Source organism: Sander vitreus, chromosome 21 (genome assembly GCF_031162955.1).
Source record: "Sander vitreus isolate 19-12246 chromosome 21, sanVit1, whole genome shotgun sequence".
Lineage (NCBI taxonomy): Eukaryota > Metazoa > Chordata > Actinopteri > Perciformes > Percidae > Sander > Sander vitreus.
Genome location: NC_135875.1, coordinates 10,738,379 through 10,760,657, shown reverse-complemented (window position 1 = coordinate 10,760,657; position 22,279 = coordinate 10,738,379). Strand labels below are relative to the sequence as shown.

General features: G+C 38.8%; 1 protein-coding gene across 14 annotated transcripts in view; it reads right to left on the bottom strand.

Annotated features, from left to right (window-relative positions):
- LOC144535946 (calcium-activated potassium channel subunit alpha-1a) overlaps positions 1–22,279 on the bottom strand; it is a 93,791-nt gene that overhangs the window by 12,474 nt on the left and 59,038 nt on the right. For 6 of the 14 annotated variants that reach the window (XM_078278768.1, XM_078278757.1, XM_078278758.1 and 3 more), the window contains exons 16-24: positions 21,540–21,608; positions 20,950–21,036; positions 18,776–18,852; positions 11,723–11,755; positions 8,281–8,374; positions 2,954–3,077; positions 2,353–2,577; positions 1,221–1,413; positions 146–259 (exon numbers count right to left, since the gene is read on the bottom strand). In XM_078278768.1, coding sequence (XP_078134894.1) covers positions 146–259; positions 1,221–1,413; positions 2,353–2,577; positions 2,954–3,077; positions 8,281–8,374; positions 11,723–11,755; positions 18,776–18,852; positions 20,950–21,036; positions 21,540–21,608 — 1,016 coding nt within the window. Of the gene's footprint in view, positions 1–145; positions 260–1,220; positions 1,414–2,352; positions 2,578–2,953; positions 3,078–8,280; positions 8,375–11,722; positions 11,756–14,339; positions 14,514–15,731; positions 15,741–18,775; positions 18,853–20,949; positions 21,037–21,539; positions 21,609–22,279 lie in introns of all 14 variants that reach the window. The other 8 variants (XM_078278770.1, XM_078278760.1, XM_078278764.1 and 5 more) reach the window with 3 other exon arrangements.

The following is a 22,279-nucleotide window of genomic DNA, read 5'->3' as shown; positions in this document are numbered from 1 at the left end:
TATTAGTATGGCTAATGTGTTGACAGCCTCTAATTGCAAAAAATTGTGTTTTCAGATCTGTTTACGACGACTTAACTGAAAAAACATGCAACAGTAGAGCTAAGCATATCGATCAGCTGACACAAAAATACAGCAGCAAGCATACCTAGTTCGGTTATGATGGGAATATTTGCTCCAGTTGTGACAGAAGTCTGCCTCACTAATCCATGGACTGGGCTGTTTTCAGGAGAGGATCTATCCATTCCTGGTGGTGTGAAGCCTAAATAGACACACACATAACATAAGCACATCGGTTAATGCAATATTCAATACTTCATCAGAGGCTATAAACAGGCATAGCAGCAGAACTAATACACCAGGGCTATTTAATCCATTCCCGGCCACTGCTAAAACATAAAGTTGTTGAGTGCTATGTTACCGTATTCTTGTCAAGGTCCAATATTAGTCTATACATAATAGATGTGACATACTGCTCATTTTGTTTCCCTTAGATTGTGTCTGCATGGAGATGGAAACCTTTTACACACACACACACACACACACACACACACACACACACACACACAAATCATGTACAGTATGGAGCCATGAAATAGAAAATAAGTGACGCAAGATTGAATTCAAATTGACTTGACATTCCTTGCTTTCCTCAGACTGACAAGTAAGCACATTAAATCAGTGATGTTTTATGTATTATACATAGGCCGTGTTTTGACATCCATCACATGCTGCTGACTAAGGCAAATGCGAGGTCATACATGTATTAGAGAAATAATGAAATTGGCAGGGATTCTTTTTCTCTCTTCTCAGGTCAAAAGGTTTCTAAAAGCATTTCTCTCAATGCCAGAGAATGACCAATATTAAAGGCCATCTCAAGCTAACGGAGTGCTTTAGTTGCTGTTTTGAAAGCTGTAACATGCAATATTTATATATTATACACATTATTGTAATTCTTTTTACAAAGTAGTCCCATATACTGGAAAAAATAAAATAAAATGTGTAAGCCAGGTAAGGCCTTTGTGCCAACGCTGTGCTTGTTGCCACCTATTATGTTTGTAAAGAAACCAGTTGTTTCAGTAACCTGAGGAATAGTCAGTAGGGTTTACTGTCAAATGCAGTGACACCAGGTCAGCCACGCAGCACCCAGTGAGGGATATTCTCTGTGCCAGGGCTCTGTCCCTTCCAGGCAGTGCAATGAACTATGATAGGGCGCTCCTTACCTTGGGAATTAGCCTGCAAGACCCCGATGCTGTCGTCAAACAGCATGGATTTGATGTTGAGTGACGCCAAGATGCATTCTTTGTCCTGCAGTGATGCATCGTCAATATTGTTCTGATTGGCTGACAGAATGACACACATGTCGCAGAGGTTGATGTTGACAGCCCTCAGATCTGCCCGGCTCAACGGTGTGCCCTTTGAGAGGAAGTGAAGGAGAGAATTTGTTATCTCACCTATATGATACAAGAGGTAAATGAAAATGTAGCAACTTTTAAATTGCAGTTTTTTATCCTTGAGCCTCATGTCAACCCTGTCTCCTACAAAACACTTTAATACACTACTAAACCACTTTGCCGTATATGTTCTGGAGGAAACTTAATGGAAACTTAAAGTGTTTTCCATTCCAGAAGTGTGACGCTGAACAAAAGCTATAAGAGCGGTGGTTGTGGGGGATGATTTAGCAAACAAAGCAAAACGGAGAACGCAAGTATTCACATCCTGCACCCCACATGTTTAGGCTATTGAAACAACTGGTTAAGGAAAGATCTCGGTTTTGGTTAAATATTGGAAAAGGTCGTCCTGTCTTCAAGTCAGCTTTTAGTTTTTTTTTAAATATTAAGCTCAAACCATAATCTTTTCCTAACCTTAACCAAGAGCTTTAAATTGCTTAAGCATAATCATAAAATGCTTAAGTTGCCAGGAGCAAATATTTTTAGTAAAACACATGAAATGCATTTTTCTTTAGAAATTTTGACCTGTTATTACAATTCATCCTGAGGGGTACATAAATGTCTGCCAAATTGTATGGCACTCAATCCAGTAGTTGAGATATTTCACTCTGAAACACAAATGTCAACTCATGGTGACGCTAGAGGAAAAGTCAGGGGATCACCAAAGTCATACGGATATATTTTTGGGTACCATGAATGTCTGTACAAAACTTCATGGCAATGCATTCAATAGTTAAGATATTTCAGTCCAGACCAAAGTGGTGGACGTTTTGCAACAAAACATATTTGCCAAAGCAAATTACAGTAGTTGCATATGAAAGTCCTTTTAGGAGACATGATTGTTTATTTAGTTGAACCTGACAGTAGATGAATACTTGAAATTGGTGGTTACAGTGATACTTACAGGTAAAATGGAGACCTTTGGAAAATTGTGAAGAGTCTCCCACTCCCGCTTAAGATACTCAAGTGAGCCAACAAACACGATGTGTTTCAGCTCATGGTAGTGAAAGTTGCTCGCTCTCAGAGGCATGACAAAGTTTCGGAGACCGATCAACGCCGATTTCACATCTCCAAATATACACACGACCACATGGCCGCTCAGAACAGTCATGGCTGCCTCGCTCCGGGTCTGAGAGAGAAAGAAAGAAGACTTTTTTTTTTTCTTCTAAATTATGTTTATGAAAAACGGTGGCTGAACTGGCTTTTCTAGCAAATGTTAGTGCTTTCTCTTCTGTCAGTTGCCTACTCACCCAGTAAAATATATCATGCAGTTCATGACTGCAATAGACTATGAAAGTGATTTGATGAAATGGCATATGTATTAGTACAAGAAATGTTCTAGGTACAGGGACCCCATATAGCAAATGACATGTCAAACACCTCATTACAGAGTGTTTAAGTGCCCTGTCAACCTCTGATGGTGCTTTGTGACATGACACATCTGTCACCGGGGAGAAGAGTGTCGGGGACAAATGACTTGTGCCGAGTAAAAGAGCAGAACCCACCAAGATGACCTTTTCGATGTCTTTGGACGGGCACCAGTGAAACATCCCTGTGGAGTCGTATTTCTTTACATTGTCGTCCATGCTCTCAATCTGCTCGTTCCCCGGGATAAGGAGCGGATCATGTCTAAAACAACCAAAAAGACGGGAGGGAGGGAATGAAAGAATACCGTCAGACACTGTAAATGTAGATTTAATTAACTAGTTATTGGCATTTGACTAATAAAGCTAAATTATAACATGATTAACCTGAGAATATAGTTCACAGGCAGATATACATTATGTTTTACAGCACCTTTCGAAACAAAATGGTGTATTACGTCGGTAAATTAAGATTAAAAAGAGATCACAAGTTATGATAATAGAACAAGTAAAATCAGTCAATTAAAAGAAAAAATTAATTACAATAAATTGCGATAAGGAAATTAAAATACTGCGTAAAATAGACGTTTTTTTGTCAACATTCATGAATATACCATCAAAACATTTAGTGATCTTCAAACAAATAAAAAGTAGCTTTTTTCCTTTTTTCCCCTCTTTGCTCATTCCTGTCAGGGGCCATCTGCAGAAATGCCAACAAAACTGCCATGTCATCAAGCAGAGTGACATCAGCCGCGGCAGCCAGGCGGAAGGAGATGGCAGCAACACACTGCGTTGACTGGCATGAGCACGGAGATGCAATTACGCCCCCTTACTGCATACAGCTTTTGACTTGGTGTACTGCATGGTAAAAGCTTTAACAGACAAGACTTTAAATATTTTAGCAATTTGCCCAATCATATTTGCTGTTCGAAGTGAAGGATATTAATGTTTAAACAGAGCATCAGAACTACATAAACTAATTTCCCTAAGCGCAGTGATGAGCTTCATCCTACCCAACACTGACCACTAAAGTGGTCTCCCGACAGGAGTACCTGCTGTTGTACCACGCTTGTTCAGAGTGATATGAGCTTTTGGCAGAGCTCCTAGAGATATATTAAAATATAAGATACTCTTATGTTCACCTGTCTCCTATCTCGAGCCCCTCCCCCCTCCAAAAAAAAATATAGAAAAGCATAAAAACATACAATTACATACAAATTAGATTAGCAAAATGAATTTAAAAAATATTATCTATAGCATCCTCCTAACAAAAATAATGCATGTTCATACCCAAAATCAGGAGCTGGGATATAGCTTTAAGTTACTCCAGTAATCGTCAAAATTATTCAATTTTTCAACATGCTATATATGAGGCTATTTTCTTGAGCCATACCATACATTTAGATTTTTATTTGACACATTTAATTATACCCAGTTTTTAGCAAAAAAATGTAGTTTGATGCTGTTTTAAAGTATTACAGTTCCTGCAATTCTATTGTAACCAGTTTAAGGCGTTTCCCATCTATCCATTTTCTAAAACGTTTATCATTGTTCAGGGTTGTAGCGGATCCCGGCATGCATTATGAGACAGGTCCCCAGTGCATCACAGGGTTACATACAGTAGGCAGACAAACACATACTGTACATTCACACATTTACAACTATGGGTAATAAGGACTATTCGATACAGCTGAAATCATCTGATCGATATGTGTATGTATGCAAAAATCACACACAAAATAATGTGACATTCAATGCAATGCAAACTTCGCACATAAAACAGAAATTGATAACATTTCATATTAGTTATAGGTTTTAATTTCAATTTTGTAATTACAGTTTGCTTGCAATACTTAATTTGGACATTATTTTGTAAAATGATAACACAATACGATCACATCTTCCCGATATGATTCCACTGAAGGTTGATACTATACTATAATATTGAATTATTGTTTCCAATTCGCCCACACTGCATGTCTTTGGACTGTTGGAGAAAACCCACACAGACTAAAGGAGACTATAGAAACTTGATAAAGAAAAGCCCTAACCAGCCAAGGCGGTCGAACACTGTCAGCTACAATGGCAACAGCGCTAACCACGGAGGCCAATTGCTGCCCAACACAAGTTAGATTTAGATCAGAGTTAAAGATGTTCTCTTCTGGAACTCAGACAGAGACCTTCTGTCTCTGTCTAAAACCTTTTAAATACTTCAAGTCTTCTCCCCCTAAGAAGAGCATCTCTTTAATCCATGTAAGTACTCTAAAAGAATGCTACTTTAAGTAACATGTTAAGTATGCATGAACGTGTCAGCGGAAACAACCATCCCTCAGGCTGCAACAGACTGAAGCCAGAAAAGCCCGCCTTGGGCTTATATACCCCTAGGCAAGACCTGGATGTCCTTTCAAGAATGGAATGGAATGGAATGGAAGAAAATGTCTTTTCTGACACTTTCTACATTTCTAGAATCACATCTGTCAAAGCAATTTTGAAAGGAAACAGTGTGTGCACAATAAATTGTGTGGGTGAAACTATAAAAAAATATTATTTTAAAAGTCCAAAACATAAAACATGTAAATGTTGGAGTGGGAGAAATCATCTAGTTTCTGTCTAGCAATATTGAGACACTGACACCTTAAATGCTATTTCCATGTAGGAATGCAGCCAAGACTTTATGACTCTATTATCATTGATTCATTTGTTAAATTATTTTTTATTTATTTTTTCATACAATGAATCAGTTTATATTATGATTAATAGTCAAATTTGTAAAAATGTCTCAGAGCTCAAGGTGGCATCTTCAAATTGCTTTCCAAAACCCAAACATATTCAATTAAGAAATAAAGCAGCTTGATAAATGATGCCGATGTTAACAAATGCCCCAGTAAATAAACAAATCGATAAATGCAGCACTATTTATCCATGACAATCATCTTCCATAACTTGTGTGCTCTACATCCTCGGTTTCTGCTTGAGTCTGAAATGCAAGTTCTAATAAGAATGAAAGCATTTAGTGGTTTTACACCCCAGCTAAATATTTCATCAGAAGTCGAATGTTTCACCGCTCACTCAGTGGAGCTGCTGTCACTTCAGTTCGTCCTTGTGGAAGATGACTGGTGAGGCAGAGTTCTGCCACGATAGCTATCGCTCACTGTCAGCCATGACGGCCTGTCACTCTCCTGCACTGCCAATTGCCTCAGCAGTCCTGCAGCAAACATGACGTGCATGTCACGGCATGGTCCAATGTGACCGAAAGCGTTGTGATATCCCACAATTAGATGTGTCTTATGACCCATCAAGGAGCCTGTGGAAATGGTGTTAATTTCAGTGAGGTCATCATTGCTAAGTTCCAGACAGGACGTGTTAGTTAGCTGATACATTTGGAAACAAGAGACAGTTCTGCTTCCATGGCTGATCGCTTCCTTATTTTGTGCAGTTCTTTTTATTACACAGAGCAGAGGCGTCTGCGAGTGTCTTTTCTGTAAGCGCACTTCCAAACATTCAAAATGATCAGCAGCATAATTCACTACTTTAGTGGTAAGATGACATGCTTGAGAAGACTTCAGATGTCATGACCGCAAAACATAAAGCCAGGTGTCTTCTAGAGGAGCGTAATGACAGCTGAGAAAGACACAAAGTAGAAGCTGAACATGCATATTATGTAAATTTTCTATTTCAGCATCACTGCACTAGCTGACTGTAACACTGCACAAGTAGTGAGGGCAGGCAAAGTCTTTGAAAATCTTCCCCATCATGCAAACTGACAAAGGCTTGCTCTTCAAAACCCACAGCCAATCTGCTGATCATTACTTATTTACAAAGGCCTTGAGACCGCAGGTCCTGTAAAAACACATTTGATACATTATACACCCAGATGTTTTTTTCTCGGCTTGTTGCAATGAAGTATCCCTAAGGCTACTGCAGCGAATCCCTCTCCAGCGTGTAGGAAGCAGACACACTAGATGAAATAACACATCCACCTGTACCGTATGGTGTATTAGCATGGCAAGTAGATGGATTGGTTTGGTAGGCTGATATTTAGCTGATGGCTATAGCATTAGAAATGCCTGATTTTGTTTCCTAAGAGTCTAGAAATCACCTGGAGCCATTCACCACTTTGAACTAAATCAAAAATCTAACAAGGGCAAACGCCCACCTGAAAAAACAGAGGCCATAGATCAAAAGGAGAATGTTAAATTATGCAAATAAACACTCCTTTTATATACAATACCAAGCCACTTTTATGACTAATGTACTATGTTTCTGATCTATATTTCATAGCATCAAACATACAGACATTTGTGGATTTCATTTCCAAATGTCAAATGAATAGCAGCCATATTAGCAATGGGAACATAAAGTCATCTGTCAGTCTTAATTCAATTTCATCCGTACAATTCCACTTTGTATACGTCAGGCTGCAGGACTTCCCTGTTGCCTTGCTTCCTTGTAACACGGCACTTAATGACAATGACTATAACTATTATCATCCCTGTAATGGCTTCTTGTTGAATAACAGTGTTATCTCCAGTCAAAATCAATAAGCAGCGATTTAATTTTAAGGGACAAGATAAAAGCAAGGTAGCATTTGAATTCATCTGCCATTGTGATGATACATATCATCTGTGGCCTTACGTTCTGAAAACAGCTCAGAGGGATCCAACAATAGATGAATAGCCTTGGGCTATCTATCCTTTAGAGCGTCTCTGACTGGCTGGCGCTGTCATTAGTGCCAGGCCTGTTTAAGAGCTGCAGTCGGTGGGAGTCACTTAAAACATTGTGGCATAGAGCCCTTCTGAAAGTCGGACTTGTTAGCCATGAAAGGAAGGAGCACACAAACATTTTATTTAGGATGTTTTCCCATAATATATTTTTTTGATATTTGAGTTTAAAAAAATCACAGAAACAATATGTCAGCAGGTATTGGTTTGTGACCATGTGCAATGTAAAAAGAACTGCTCAAAGTGTGATGAACCCACAGAGAATTGTCACCTAAATCTGCATCTTTCAGCTCATTGTTTTGGTTTTACGCCCCGCAACTTCACTGTTTTGGTTCACCGTCCCCATTCTCATCAACCTCGTTTCCAGCCACAGAAGGCAGAAGTCTGATAAACCGAGTGTACGTTACCTGCGCAGCACCAAACGACAAACAAAGTTAGCAACTATCTGCTGAACATAATAAAGCTAAAGATATTCTCAGGAATTGGAAGAGACCAAAAACAGAGCTAAAAAGAGAATGAATATTGGACTTACATTTGTTGGTGGAAGAGATACATGACTCTAAACATTTGCTAAAGTTGCTCCATGTGTGGTAAATGTACATATAAGCAACTGTTTGTTAACAAATTTGGTTATGGAGCGGTACATTTACCAGTTAAATAATAATCTTAATAAACACATTTTGAAAATAAATGTATACTAACTCAACACACAAAAACAAAGCAGAAATGACAGCATTGTTGTCCTACCTCATTATCTTGGGTGAGGAGTTTGGAGAATTTCTCATGCCTCCGTTACGTTGCTTTTTTTTAGGCGACAACGCCGACTGTTGGTCCTCTTCAACTGCAACCAAAGGCAACGGTATGAGAGAGCACATTTTTTGAAGACACTCAAATATACATAAATCAGTGACAGCAAAACAACACAGCACAATTTGAGGTCAGTGAATTCAAAGAGATATTACGGGTACAGAGACACAGAGTGGAAAGAGATGATGGGTGAACAAGATGGAGTGGACAGGACACTAACTTGTGTGCAACAATAAACAGTTCAATGTTTGCATGATGACGAGAGCATACATTAGCGCTTCATTTTCATGATTGTGTATGAATATGAAAACATGCAATAGTGCCATCATCAACCATCATGCCAATCTAATCTGTGAGGTTTTATTTACCATAAACACCAATCCAGAGAACTGCTGTAATCCAGATAATGTAGTACCACAAATACCTCAAAGAGTATTAGGATACTTTATTTTTTTCAATCCTTTGTTAGTACAAATTTCCGCAAACCTGGATTTGGATAGCTCCTCTTTCGGCCATGCTAATCATTCACATTCTGATTCAACTAAAGTAATAACTTATAACATAATGCATTCAGCATTATAAATAAGGCTTATGTATAATAATGCTTTGTGCCAATACTGAATTCAGTCTTGATTGCTGTTCTTTCTTCATTTTGGAAGTGATGCCCTTGGCTCATATAATTACGTTGGTCCTTTTGCCAGAGTGATTTATGTACAGCTGAGAAGCCCCTTGGACATCGTCTTCATCACTACACGAAACTGAGCTCTTCATAGGGAACGAATTACAAAGTTTTACCCTCCAGTAAAGTAATCAGGCAAATATTTTTACAAGCTAATATTACAGCTGAAGAAAACAACTCTACTCTGTGGCAGTTGCTGGTAAAATAAACAAGCAGCAAGAAAAGTGTCTACGCTAATCGCATTTTAACAGCCGTCGTTAAGTGGGAATAGCTTGTCATGGAAAATACGATTGAGTATCTTTTAATGATAGTTTGAGCCATCAACAACAAAGATATTAAAAGAGCTTGATCCTGCTCCTCTGCAGATGAACGCAGGATTTCAAGCACTGCTAGCATGTCTAAGAGTGACACTGTAATGGAAAATGTTGAGTTACGAGGGGCTTCCAGTGGAGAGGGATGCTCCAGCACACTGGCCCTTCACATCTTGCTTGGCCTGTTCAATATTTAATGTTTCACAGCTGACAGCTGCACACAGTGGGTCATTAGTAAGGAATGCTACACATACAACCACTCCAGCCTGGCAAGCACATGCTTTTGTTGTGCTGTTGTTGAGTACAGGCCTGCCAAACACGCTAAGGACAGGGGGGGAGGTGGCCCTTACAGTGCCTGTGACTGAGCGTGGCGTTATTGGAGTGACTGGGGTGGTATCTGTATTTCACCGGAAGACTACGTGCCCGGTGGAGCCGGCTGACCTCTTCTGCAACCCCTGGTAGCCGACCCACTTGGCCCAAGTCCCCAGAGCCCATGAAGCTCAGTCTCAGAGCAGAGGGCTCAGCAGGGGGCAGCAGGCTTCCCTTGCGGTTGTTTACCAGCGGGACCGACACAACAGTGACTCCGCTACGGGGCCCCCAACAGACCTCGCTGGCTGAGTTGTGGTTCAGTTTTGCTGACTTGAATTGATAAGTTGACGACTGGATTACGGGACCGTTGTTTACTGCTAAATGAAGAGGAGTCACAATCAGGATCTGTACAATGCAAAGTTAATAGATGATTTTTTAAATTTTTTATTAAAAGGGTCAATTCACCCAAATCACCCAAAGAACATGTCTCTCCCCCCCCCCCCTTACCTCTAGCTGTATCTAGTACGTTGATTGCTTTGATTTTATGAGTAGAGGTTTTGAGTTTGTGGTTTGAGACGTGTGACTCCAACTCAATACACAGCAGGTGAATACAATTTTGTCCAGTTACACACAACCGTGAAACATTACATTTGAATAATCCTCAGGCCTCACAGTCAATAGTTTTAATTGGAACTACTTTCTACTAAAGAAATGGTCAATATGACAACCGTTCACTGTATATTCTGTAGATTATCCAGAGTAAGAAGGACATTGTTTTTGGAAAGACATTCCGTTTCTTTATGTTGTGAGCACCACATACACAATTTAATTCACCTCCATTGTGTTGGGTAGAGGCATAAATCTCAGGGACAGATATTTCAAAGCGTGGGTGCATAAAACTGAATACAATCTGCATGACTAGACACCAGAAGGGGGGAAGTCATAAAATGCATGCTTTGTGATTAGGTTGAACGAACCCTTTAATTCTTCGCATTAACCACAAGATAGGATTTGATTTAACCTGACTTCAATAAGACCTGCTATGTATATGTTAATAAAACATCTTGTGACTCTTATCATAATTAAAGCATTATCACTGGTTTTTGGGGGTAACTCTTTCTGGCACAAGAATGCTAATAGCTGAATAATTAAAAAAACTCATTTTTATTAAACACCACTTAACCATTTCGTATATAGCCACCGATGAAATGTTGGATTTGACATTTACTTTGATATTTATAATAAACATGAATTAATAAATATGCTTCCACTTGTTCCAGCGATTGTTATGCCATAAGAACAAGGAGGTGACAACGTGAATTAACAACCACTAGCTTCTGTGTGCATTTTATGCCTACTGAGAGAGGAATGAATTCAGTATCCACTCAGCTATTTGAGTGTGATAGCTTACAGCTCCACTGGTGTTCTAGTCGAGGTAAAACTGGTATGATAACATGATAAAATAGGAAACAAGGAAGCAGAGGAAAAGTGTAGAGATGATTATTTCAACAGTCAGCTGTCTAGCAGATTATCCTCCCTGCTCCAGACCTCCACTATTCATCTGCCCCATGTCAAACATACACAGCAATTCTGCAGGACAACACGTTGTGGCAGATTTGCTACCTATCACAGATCCTGTTGAAGTGAACGGCCCACATGGTTCACACTCCTCTAATGGCTGGATGAGAACTGAGAAAATATTAGACTAACCCTTAAGTGTTTTTATTCCTCCTGTCTGTTCTCCAACATAATGTTCCATTATAAATTCTTGTACACATTTACTAAAAAAAAATGTTGTATGTTGTATTTTCAGCTGTACACCGAATGTATTCATCCCCACCCACAGTGAAGCAGGAGCACCATCTACTGCTGAGCTGTAACTGATACCCAACACAAACCACTCAGAGACAATTTCCTAATGCTTTGCATATAAAATATAATAATGGATGATGATGATAGACTGGACATAGCAATAAGCAGCAAACAGTGAAATACAGGTAGTTAGAGACAGTTCAACTGGTGATAACTGAGAATGCACTGGTGGAAGGGTTAGAAACAAAAGAGAATGGAAATCAAAACTTACTTGATTTGATATATCCATTATAGCTATTTTTAGCTGAGAAAAATGCAGAGACAGATGAGAGGTTACAGGGAAGAACAGGTTGTAATGAAAGCAAATTATAAATGACAACTGAAGGCTGACATATTTCTCTTTAAGGCACGGTAAAACAGAGTGATGCCTTGAAGACAACATGGACAAAGCAATGAGAAATAAAACACAGGGCAGTTGGGAATAAGATGTCATCAATGTGGTCAGCGAGCTTAAATAGTGGATCACTGTCGATGTTTGTAGGTGGCCACCTGCTGAATAAGAACATTCGTGTTTGAGGGTGTACAGTTAGCACTGATTTGGTGATTTGCAAGTCAAAAGATATTTAGATGTTGAGGATGATTTTATTTATTTATTTATTTTATTTTATTCTCAATTAATGATTGTTTGGTCTATACAATGTCAGTGAATAGTAAATAAAAAATGCTACAATTTCCTAAAGCTCATGTTTGTTTTGTATGAACCACAATTCAAACTCACAAAATTATTGATTTACTTCCATATTAAGACAAAGGAAAACAGTTAATCATCACAATTTAGAAGCTGAAACTGTTTTGTACTTGAAAAACGAAACGATTATCAAAATATTTGCAGATTCTGTTGATTGACTATAACGTTTTAGCAGCATTAAATGACTATATTTCAATGAGATGCAGGTCTATAGTACAGCCCACATTGAAATATAATAACCAAATTTAGCCTGTTTTTAACTTGGATGTCGAGATGTTTTAGGACATGAAAAATGCTTAAAATGCAGACCTGCATTAACATTTAGGCGGTAGGTATGCGTGTAACAAGACTTGAAATATGTGACTGTATGTGTTCTTGTTTTTATGTCTATAGTATTGTGTTTATTTTTTTCTCCTCTTTCCCAAAAGTTGTTTCCCATTCCTCTGCACTGCTTGACACAACCTGCGCTGATGCGTGGAACTTTCTGTGAGTCACTTTTTGGAGCCGTGAGTCCCACACATGCTCATTAGTACCTTATTTCAACCCCTTGCTTACAATAAAGGTCATGCATTGAGCTTAAGGCAGGACAGTGACAGCAGTGTTCAAACAGGGATCTTGCTGGTCCTGGCATCTGTCGCCTGCAATTGGAGGGCGCGAGCAGAGTCACAGGACTAACAGGCTAGCATCTGTCCCACAACGAGAGAGGAGGAGAGGGGCGGGGGCACTCAGCTGCCTGGTGGTTAGGAACTGTCAGGCTGAGTTTCATGACAACCGGTAGCACTCCAAAAATGAAAATGCAAACATAATTTCCATGTCAGGCCGTATAAGGCCTCGCTGCGCGCGTCTCCCGCACCGTGTCGACAGCAACTCTGGAGCTCGGCTAGCCAGGCGATGCTTATAGCACACAACCATGGAAGACATGTTGAGGGGTGGAAACGCCCAGAGACGTTCAACTATACACAGAATGGTCTTTGATCAAGAGACATTCACTAAAACAGTATGACAGTCTGCAATGTTTTCCAGCAAATTGTATCAACGCTCTGCAAACTCAGACACATTTTTCATGCCTCCTGCGATACATCAGTACAATTTAACATGCCCTCTACACTTGAGTTAAGAATTTATATGCAACTCAATTCAGCTCAGTTTGATTTACTGAAATCCAATAAGATCCAGCACTATTCTGTCTTGTATTCCTATTGCAAACCAATACAATCCAGTTCTATTCCATTGTATTCTCTTCATAGTATGTACAATTCTCCGTTGGCAAAAAACAGGGCCCTGGTTTGTGTACTGAATATGTTTTTGAAGATTTTACTCTCAGTGGTTGTCCAAGCTTTTGATCTTAATTTAGTAAAACCAGTACATTAACCTCAATATGTAAAGCTACCCACAGAAAATCCCTTTAGGCACTCTCTAAACCGCATTTTCTTTTTATATTTAAATTAACTGTCAGTGGTGTTTATACATACAAATATCTCAAATCCTATCCTGTTCACCCATTCCTGGAGGGTAAAGTCGTGAAATATTGGATTAAATGGATGTTATTTGGGTTTTTCCTTTAAAAGATGAAGTTACGCTCTCCAGTGACATCATTAGAGCCCTTGGACACTCCTATCAAAACAAATAATTTGAAGAAATGCATGCAAATTCTCTGCCAGGGTTCCCAAGTTTGAGTGTGCAACAAGATTTGTGGCAGGGATGCACAGCTGTACATTTTTTATGGCTTCAGCTTTAATGTCTTGTAAACACGTTGACGAGGTCACTGGAGGGGTAAGCACAATATCTTTCAGGGGAAAATTAGTTTTCACACTCTGCAAGACTTTTGTTTTAGTGACCGTTGAGTTATGTTAAATTCCAGTCCATTTGAATTCACATTCTCTGACAAAACACCAGCAAAACAGCACACTGGCATGCTTCACAACAGCTAAAAGTCACCTCCAAAAGTAGCAACACGGGGAAGAAAACAAGCAGACTGAAAATCATAAAGCTAAAACACTAAAGCAACATCTACTTTATATCTATGACAGTGACGCCGCAGCTGCTAGAGCTAAACAGCACACAAGCTGAAGACACACTGCACGGGTAACACAGTGCATGTTACAAACACTGAAGAGCACATGTCATGGCGACAACTTACAGGCACGTAAAGTGGCTGAGCAATCATTAACAGAGACAGCAGAGAGTGGGATGTCGCGTTGAGGGGAGTCCATGTTACAACGCACATTAACTGGCATGCAAGAGCAGTCCCGCTCTGAGCGGCCGCAATCAAAACAACATGCCAGTCTCATTTTCTTGTAGGCAGCCTTCTTGGCTACAGTCACGGGTTCAGACGAGAGGAGAGGAAGAGCAGGTTAATGTAGAGGGTCGTTCTGGAGGAAGAGTGGACAAAGGCAAGACAGGGCACAGAGAAAGGCTGCTGCTGGGATGCACAAGGTAAACTTTGTCTTGACAGCGTGCAAATGTCACATTAGGAATTTTGAATTTTGTGTGTTTTTTTCAGTTTGGGTCTTTCCTGGGATGAGTAGGGGAAATATCATGAGGTCCTGAAGGCACATGGTTTGGGGGTAACATTTTGACATGAGGGTGGGGGAAAGGGCAGGTTATGATTTTTTTTTTTAGCAGCAGAAGAGACAATAATTCTAACGAGTTCCCTCTTGACTCTCTGATTTCACCCCTAAAAGCCCTTACCTCAACGTCACCGATACAACCTTATGTCCACTATGTGATTTAAGGATGTGCTATAAGTTTAAAAATCTTAAATAATTGTACTGGTTTCTAATTCTAGCAGAGAATTTAAACTGACAGAAATTTCTCCAACTAAAGGTCAAAGTAAATGGGACAATGTTTTCTGCACTTAGATAGAAAAATAAAAACGACAAGTAACAACACTTGTATAAATAAATAAATTCATGGTTGACAGTCTCAAGTAACACATACCCCACCACAACTTTGCTATCTGCCCAAAACATCCCTGGTATCAGATGTGCTGAGAGGCACTGTGCAGTCATCTCAGTGAATTACATTGTTTTGGGGTATGTGTGAAATGATTTATTCCTTTTATCAAAACAGTTCAAATTCTTCATCCTGGTGGCTTTTTAGCTCTGCTCATCTTTCAGGGATGTTGCGTTTGTCAAAGGACTGTGGGGACATCTGGTGGTGATGTGGAGTAGTACTTCCTCAAACAGGCATGACAGAATTGTTGATGCTCTGTTAATACTATTTTGGGGGATGCTGCAATAACTAAATAAAATTATACTTTAGGCATTGCATTCTCAGCTGTTTATCCTGGCCTCTCTGGTTCTTTCAAAAATTGCAATTCTTCTTTAATAATAATGATACAATTTGTGTTTGTTTTTCATTTTTTGGAATGTTTCTCTAAATTTGAAAGTGACGTGCACATGACAACTGGGGGGATCCAGGCAGCATCAACCATTGTACATGCAACATTTAAAATACATTAAAACAGGTTGCTTCAATCGGGGGGTAGCAGGCTGTGTTTTCGGGAGGAAAATGAATCCACATTACTCACAATATATCACTATAAAGTGATTTTTTTTAAGGCAAGTATGTCAAATTCCCAAGCAGCAGGAAGAGAATACATGTTAAGATTAGGTGTTAGCTGTAGAAGTTAAGACAACACAAACTATATTAAATCATAGAGACAGAGCAACATAGTGGCACATGGTGTTTTTAAAGTCTAGAAACAAACAATCCATCCAGGTACCTGTGGTGTTAACAGTCTCTCTTAATGCCTGTTAACATCACAAAGTTATCAATGAACTCAAACAGTGCAGACAGCTATTATACAAAAGAAGACATAGCAAACATTCAGAAACAGGTTATAGCTTGATTTCTCACTTCTCTGTGTGTATCTATAATAGGTGGGATTCACATCGAAAAGAGAATATGCTAAATAATAATCTCTATCTTCTGACCCTGAGCAACCACAAAGAAAGAATATAAAGAATACTTAAAGAATCAGTTTACCCAAATCACACAAAAGCAGATTTCAGAGAAGAAAAACCTCAGCACATGAAACCAAAACTATCTGCAGAAATAGATACCAGCGGAAAGCTGTGTTTTATAATTTGGGTAAACTGACTAATTAATAAGGGCAGGTGTTTATGTTATACAGAGGCCCAAACGTGTAGTTTTACCAGGGAAACTGTGCACCTGTTTGTTTTGGCTGCAGAAAGAAATACGATGACCTTTCTTCATGCACAAGTTACAAGAAAGTGAATAATTAATGTAAGAACTAATTGGTTTGGACACATGGCTATGTAGGTCGTGTAAATACGCCATCACAGTGCTAGATTGATACTAACTCAGTGCTGTGAAGAAATCTCACTGAAGTCATACATATACACATTATATATATATATATATATGTATATATATATATATATATATATACACACATATATATATATATATATATATATATATATATATATATATATATATATATATATATATGTATATATATATATACTGTCAAAATAACGCGTTAATTTCGATTAATCTGAGAAAAAATAACGCGTTAAAAAAATTAACGCAGATTAATCCATTCCATATTGACGTTTGCATACAGACGAAAATCTGGTGCCACTGATATGTCTGCGCTTCTTTCTGCTGCTCTGAAACAGACGTTACAGGAAACACAAACCCCGCTGCATGTGACGCTAGTTAACACAATACTCGACAGCAGCTAACGTTAGCCTACCGCTAGCTAGTAGCTGGATTAAACACGGTTACAATGCTGACAGCTAACGCTAAACGGTGTAAAGTTTGACTGTGTTTTACTGTAGAGGATTCAACACCGGGATGTAACAATCTGCAGCTGCCGTCGGAGAAACAACACAGCCGGTGCGTTCAATGAAACTGGTAAACCTCATGGTGCATTTTAAGTTATTGTAAATGTCCTTTTCCTATCTGGTTGTTGTTTTTGTCGTTCAACAGCAATTTACTAGTGAAATAAGTTATTGTTATACATTATTATTAAATCATTTAATTTTGACCATATGGCCTTAGCAATAAACAAGCCGTTCTTTAATGTCACCAACTGTTGTTTAGTACCCTTTCCCCCCCCTTTTCTTAAAAAGTATCGGTTCAGGCACCGTTAATTATGTATGCGATTAATTTATCGCAGAGTATGTAATTAATTAGATTACATTTATCGATTGACAGCCCATATATATATATATATATATATATATATATATATATATATATATATATATATATATATATATATATATATATATATCACACACACACACACACACATAAATCAACTTTTTCATGATATTCTAATTGTGTGTGTGTGTGTGTGTGTGTGTGTGTGTGTGTGTGTGTGTGTGTCAGTAATTCCATTCAAAAAGATAGATTTTCTAAAGGGTTAAGGTCAGGCGAGTTTGCTGGCCAATTAAGAACAGGGATACCATGGTCCTTAAACCAGGTACTGGTAGCTTTGGCACTGTGTGCAGGTGCCAAGTCCTGTTGGAAAATGAAATCTGAATCTCCATAAAGTTGGTCAGCAGCAGGAAGCATGAAGTGCTCTAAAACTTCCTGGTAGATGGCTGCGTTGACCCTGGACCTCAGAAAACACAGTGGACCAACACCAGCAGATGACATGGCACCCCAAACCATCACTGACTGTGGAAACTTTACACTGGACTTCAAGCAACGTGGATTCTGTGCCTCTCCTCTCTTCCTCCAGACTCTGGGACCTTGATTTCCAAAGGAAATGCAACATTTACTTTCATCAGAGAACATAACTTTGGACCACTCAGCAGCAGTCCAGTCCTTTTTGTCTTTAGCCCAGGCGAGACGCTTCTGACGCTGTGTCTTGTTCAGGAGTGGCTTGACACAAGGAATGTGACAGCTGAAAGCCATGTCTTGCATACATCTGTGCGTGGTGGTTCTTGAAGCACTGACTCCAGCTGCAGTCCACTCTTTGTGAATCTCCCCCACATTTTTGAATGGGTTTTGTTTCACAATCCTCTCCAGGGTGCGGTTATCCCTATTGCTTGTACACGTTTTTCTACCACATCTTTTCCTTCCCTTCACCTCTCTATTAATGTGCTTGGACACAGAGCTCTGTGAACAGCCAGCCTCTTGTTGACCTGTTGTGTCTTGCCCTCCTTGTGCAAGGTGTCAATGGTCGTCTTTTGGACAGCTGTCAAGTCAGCAGTCTTCCCCATGATTGTGTAGCCTACAGAACTAGACTGAGAGACCATTTAAAGGCCTTTGCAGGTGTTTTGAGTTAATTAGCTGGTTAGAGTGTGGCACCAGGTGTCTTCAATATTGAACCTTGTCACAATATTCTAATTTTCTGAAATACTGAATTTGGGGTTTTCATTAGTTGTCAGTTCTAATCATCAAAATTAAAAGAAATAAACACTTGAAATGTATCAGTCTATGTGGAATGAATGTATACATTATACAAGTTTCACTGTTTGAATGGAATTACTGAAATAAATCAACTTTTTCATGATATTCTAATTATATGACCAGCACCTATATATATGTGTGTGTGTGTGTGTGTGTGTGTTTTTATATGCAGTCACTTACATTTCTTGCATCCACATTTCTTTATCCTTTTGGGATCAGTAATGTCATCATGGCAGGCTTTACAGTAAAACAGTGCTCTGTGGAATAGAAACAAGAATTCCAAGTAAATCGATGTCCAACATGCTGAAATAAAGTGTTTACAGACGTTGTACTTTCACTACTCTGCAACAAGTTGTTTCAGTTTGCATGTAATCACTCCGGAACAAAAACTTTTAGTAGTATTTGATGCTTACAGAAATACTGTTAAAATAAAGGCACATATATGCATTTCATCAGAAAGAATCAGATTGATTAACATTCATATTACGGCCTGGGACCTGTTGCGTCGCAACACCCAAGAGACGCAGTGTTTTGTACCTCTCTGATGAACAGGGAAACTTTTTTCCATATCCCGAAAATAAATTGGAGACGGCGACCCAGACCGGAGGGACAAGATGGACAGTTATCCACAGAGTAAGTAAACTAGACAAGTTATGTTTTACATCGGTGCGATTATTTTAGATATATTGTGCAAATTGCTTTTGATTTTAGGTGGCAGAATTGATTGCTTTTTTCGTCTGCTATTTCACAACTAAACTCATTTCTGAGACTGCTTTATGCGAGAAATTAACTGTGTACAGTTTGAATATGGGCAGTTTTACAAAAATTGATGGCCAATTGCACATTTGCTCCGATATGTTCTCGGACTTGGAAGCTCCAGTCTTAGGTGACAGCCAGCTGGCGGTGGCTGGGATCGCTTGCTTACCGGCGGCCAGTAATACTCACAGCAGCCGCTGTCAGCTGGAAGTCATTTCAGACCCTCCCACCAGCCGTTGGGCCACGCCTCCTCATTTAAATTGACACCTGTCACTTCTAAATGAAAAGCTTAATGTTAAATCGAAATCTAAAAGGTGAATCTTAAAATGTCAATGTCAAATGTAAAACATAAAATTCAAAAGATAAAATGTCAAATTGAAAATTATAAAGGGGAATATAATATATAATAAAATAATTTCTTTTTTTCTATTTGAGATTTTAATTTAAGTATTTCCATTTAAGCTTTTACATTTCACATTTAATTATGGCATGATTTTTCCTAGTAGTGTAGTAAAATAATACTATTTTTAATTTGATGTTGCTTCGTTTTCTCTTTGGACTTTCAATTTGAATTATGAATAAATATTCCTTCCATAGACGTGATCTTATTATATCCCGATCATTAACTAAACCCATTAGAAAGACTAATAAAGCGTCCAGCGTATGATTTAAAAAATGTGTGTGTGTGTGTGTGTGTGTGTGTGTGTGTGTGTGTGTCAGTGTGTGTCAGTCAGTCAGTCAATCGTAGCGTTCTGAATAATCACAGAATAATCTGTGCAGCCAACGTTACAATGTATATTTGTAAACATTGTTGCAATGCCTCTTATCTGTCTCGTTTTAAAGCGCGGTGAAGTTGGCTGGACATTTGATATTCAGTTGATATTCAATTTTAACTTCCCCTTCGTTCGAGATCGACAACGCAATTCAGGTCAATGACGTGATCAGGGTCAAAGAAAGTTTACATTATTACAGAGTATCAAGAGAAAACTAGAGATTTGTTTCCGACATTTAAGCTATAGCACTTCATCATCTGTTCTGTCGCTAGGTTCTGTGTAAGGGACCGTCGACAAATTACTGTTTTGGTAGATCGACAATGACAGTAGGGATGCAACATGTTGGCCATTTCTTGAAAAAATATTCACTAATAATTTGTTTTCATGATGATTGCATTACTTCCCAATACGTACAGTTCAGTTATTATTATTATTTCTGGAAAATATGAAATAAAAATCTAATTCTCTCATTCTGATTGCTGTAGTAGGCTACTTCCCAATCACTCACTGCTACTTACTACAGGTCACGGTTTCCTGAAAAGACAATTTATATGGAAGGAGGACTCAATTTTCTCTGAAAAATATGACCTGGGCTGGCACATGTTCACGTTAAAAAGTGTGTGCGTGCACGAGCCCTATGGTCACGTGTAAAGTGTCCCGGTTTTAGTTCTGGGAAATCTGGTCACCCTAAATTATACAGCCCTCTTATGAATTGTCTACATTGTAATGAAATGAAAGTTATCTTTGCCCTTTTTACTACAGCATGGCAGAGGCTCTATCAGAGCAGTTTTACTTTTAGACACCATTGGATCTCAGGTCACTCACCTCTTTACTTCTTTGGCATCGCTGGCAATGAAGAAGCCCAATGTCCCCTCCTGCATTTTCATATGGTTTCCAGGGTTTATCAGGGTGCTGCGAGGATTTATAGACCAAAGATGTCACAGCAGAAAGTTATATCACAGAATTTGCTAGGCTTTGCACTAATCACTGGCAGTGTCACATGCTGGCAGGATTAGTTTTCACAACTCATTTGGCACGATAGCCTCTGTTTATTATATTAAGTTAATGAAAGCTGATAGCAGTGACACTTCCAATGGTATAAAATGAGCAGTGCATTAGAGAAACTACTAAAACAAGGCTTCAACTGTGTTTAAAGAGACCAACTGCCACCTTCCCCATTCATTTGTCAGGATGTAATCAGAAACCCCTGTTATGTCTGTGAACAAACCAATTTAGACATAAATTTAGCATGTTTTGTAAAGCAGCTTATGTTTGCAGGCAAACAGAGATGCTGATTCAAAGTAGTGTCATCACTGAAAGCAAATACTGACAGCAAACACACCTGTGTATTTAAGGTTTTTTGCATCCATTAATTTTAATGGATTCAATAATCCACTGTGAGCACATCCACTTACCTGCATTCCCTTTGATCAGACTTGTACTCTATAGCTATCAGTAGCAGCTTTAGCTTCACATAGCAGAGTCTGCAAAAGAGAACACTATAATTAGACCTCATGGATGCTGAATATGTGTAGTTTTCTGAAAATGGTCTCAGCTTTAAGTGCCACTCTTTTCTATGTAACGTTAGAGGTCTGGTTTACATACTGTATTTGAGGCTGAGCAACCATTTTTTCTGGCATAACGTTAATGCACTTATTGTCCTTTTTGCAATCTTAGCTTCTTCGAGTCTTAAACTAACAAACTAAACAGTAGTTGAAAAGATAATTATTGTAATTATAAAATGAATATCAAGGATTTTGTAGAAAAATGGCCCATACATGTACAGAAGCCATACAGTGGCGATGTTGGGCATGGGTATCGGACTGGTTGATACCAAAGTATCAATAAGCTCCTGGACAAACAATAACGACACTGCTTATCAGTTTTTATGAAACCCCGCCAGGGGCACCCACTGTGTCTAAGCATCTGGAAAAAAAAATCTGGAAGTTTTTAACTAAAATGTGTTAGGCTATAAAACAAGTAGCGAACTTCTTCAAGGAATAACTGATCATGTACAATATAAGCTAGTGAGCGCTAGAGAGAGAGAGAAAGAGACAAAGACTGTTTGTGTGACAGTGAGTATGAAGCTAGCTAGCAGTAGCTGTGAACGTGGCAGTGTGTGTTTGTGTGAGACGGCGGTGAATATTAAGCAGTA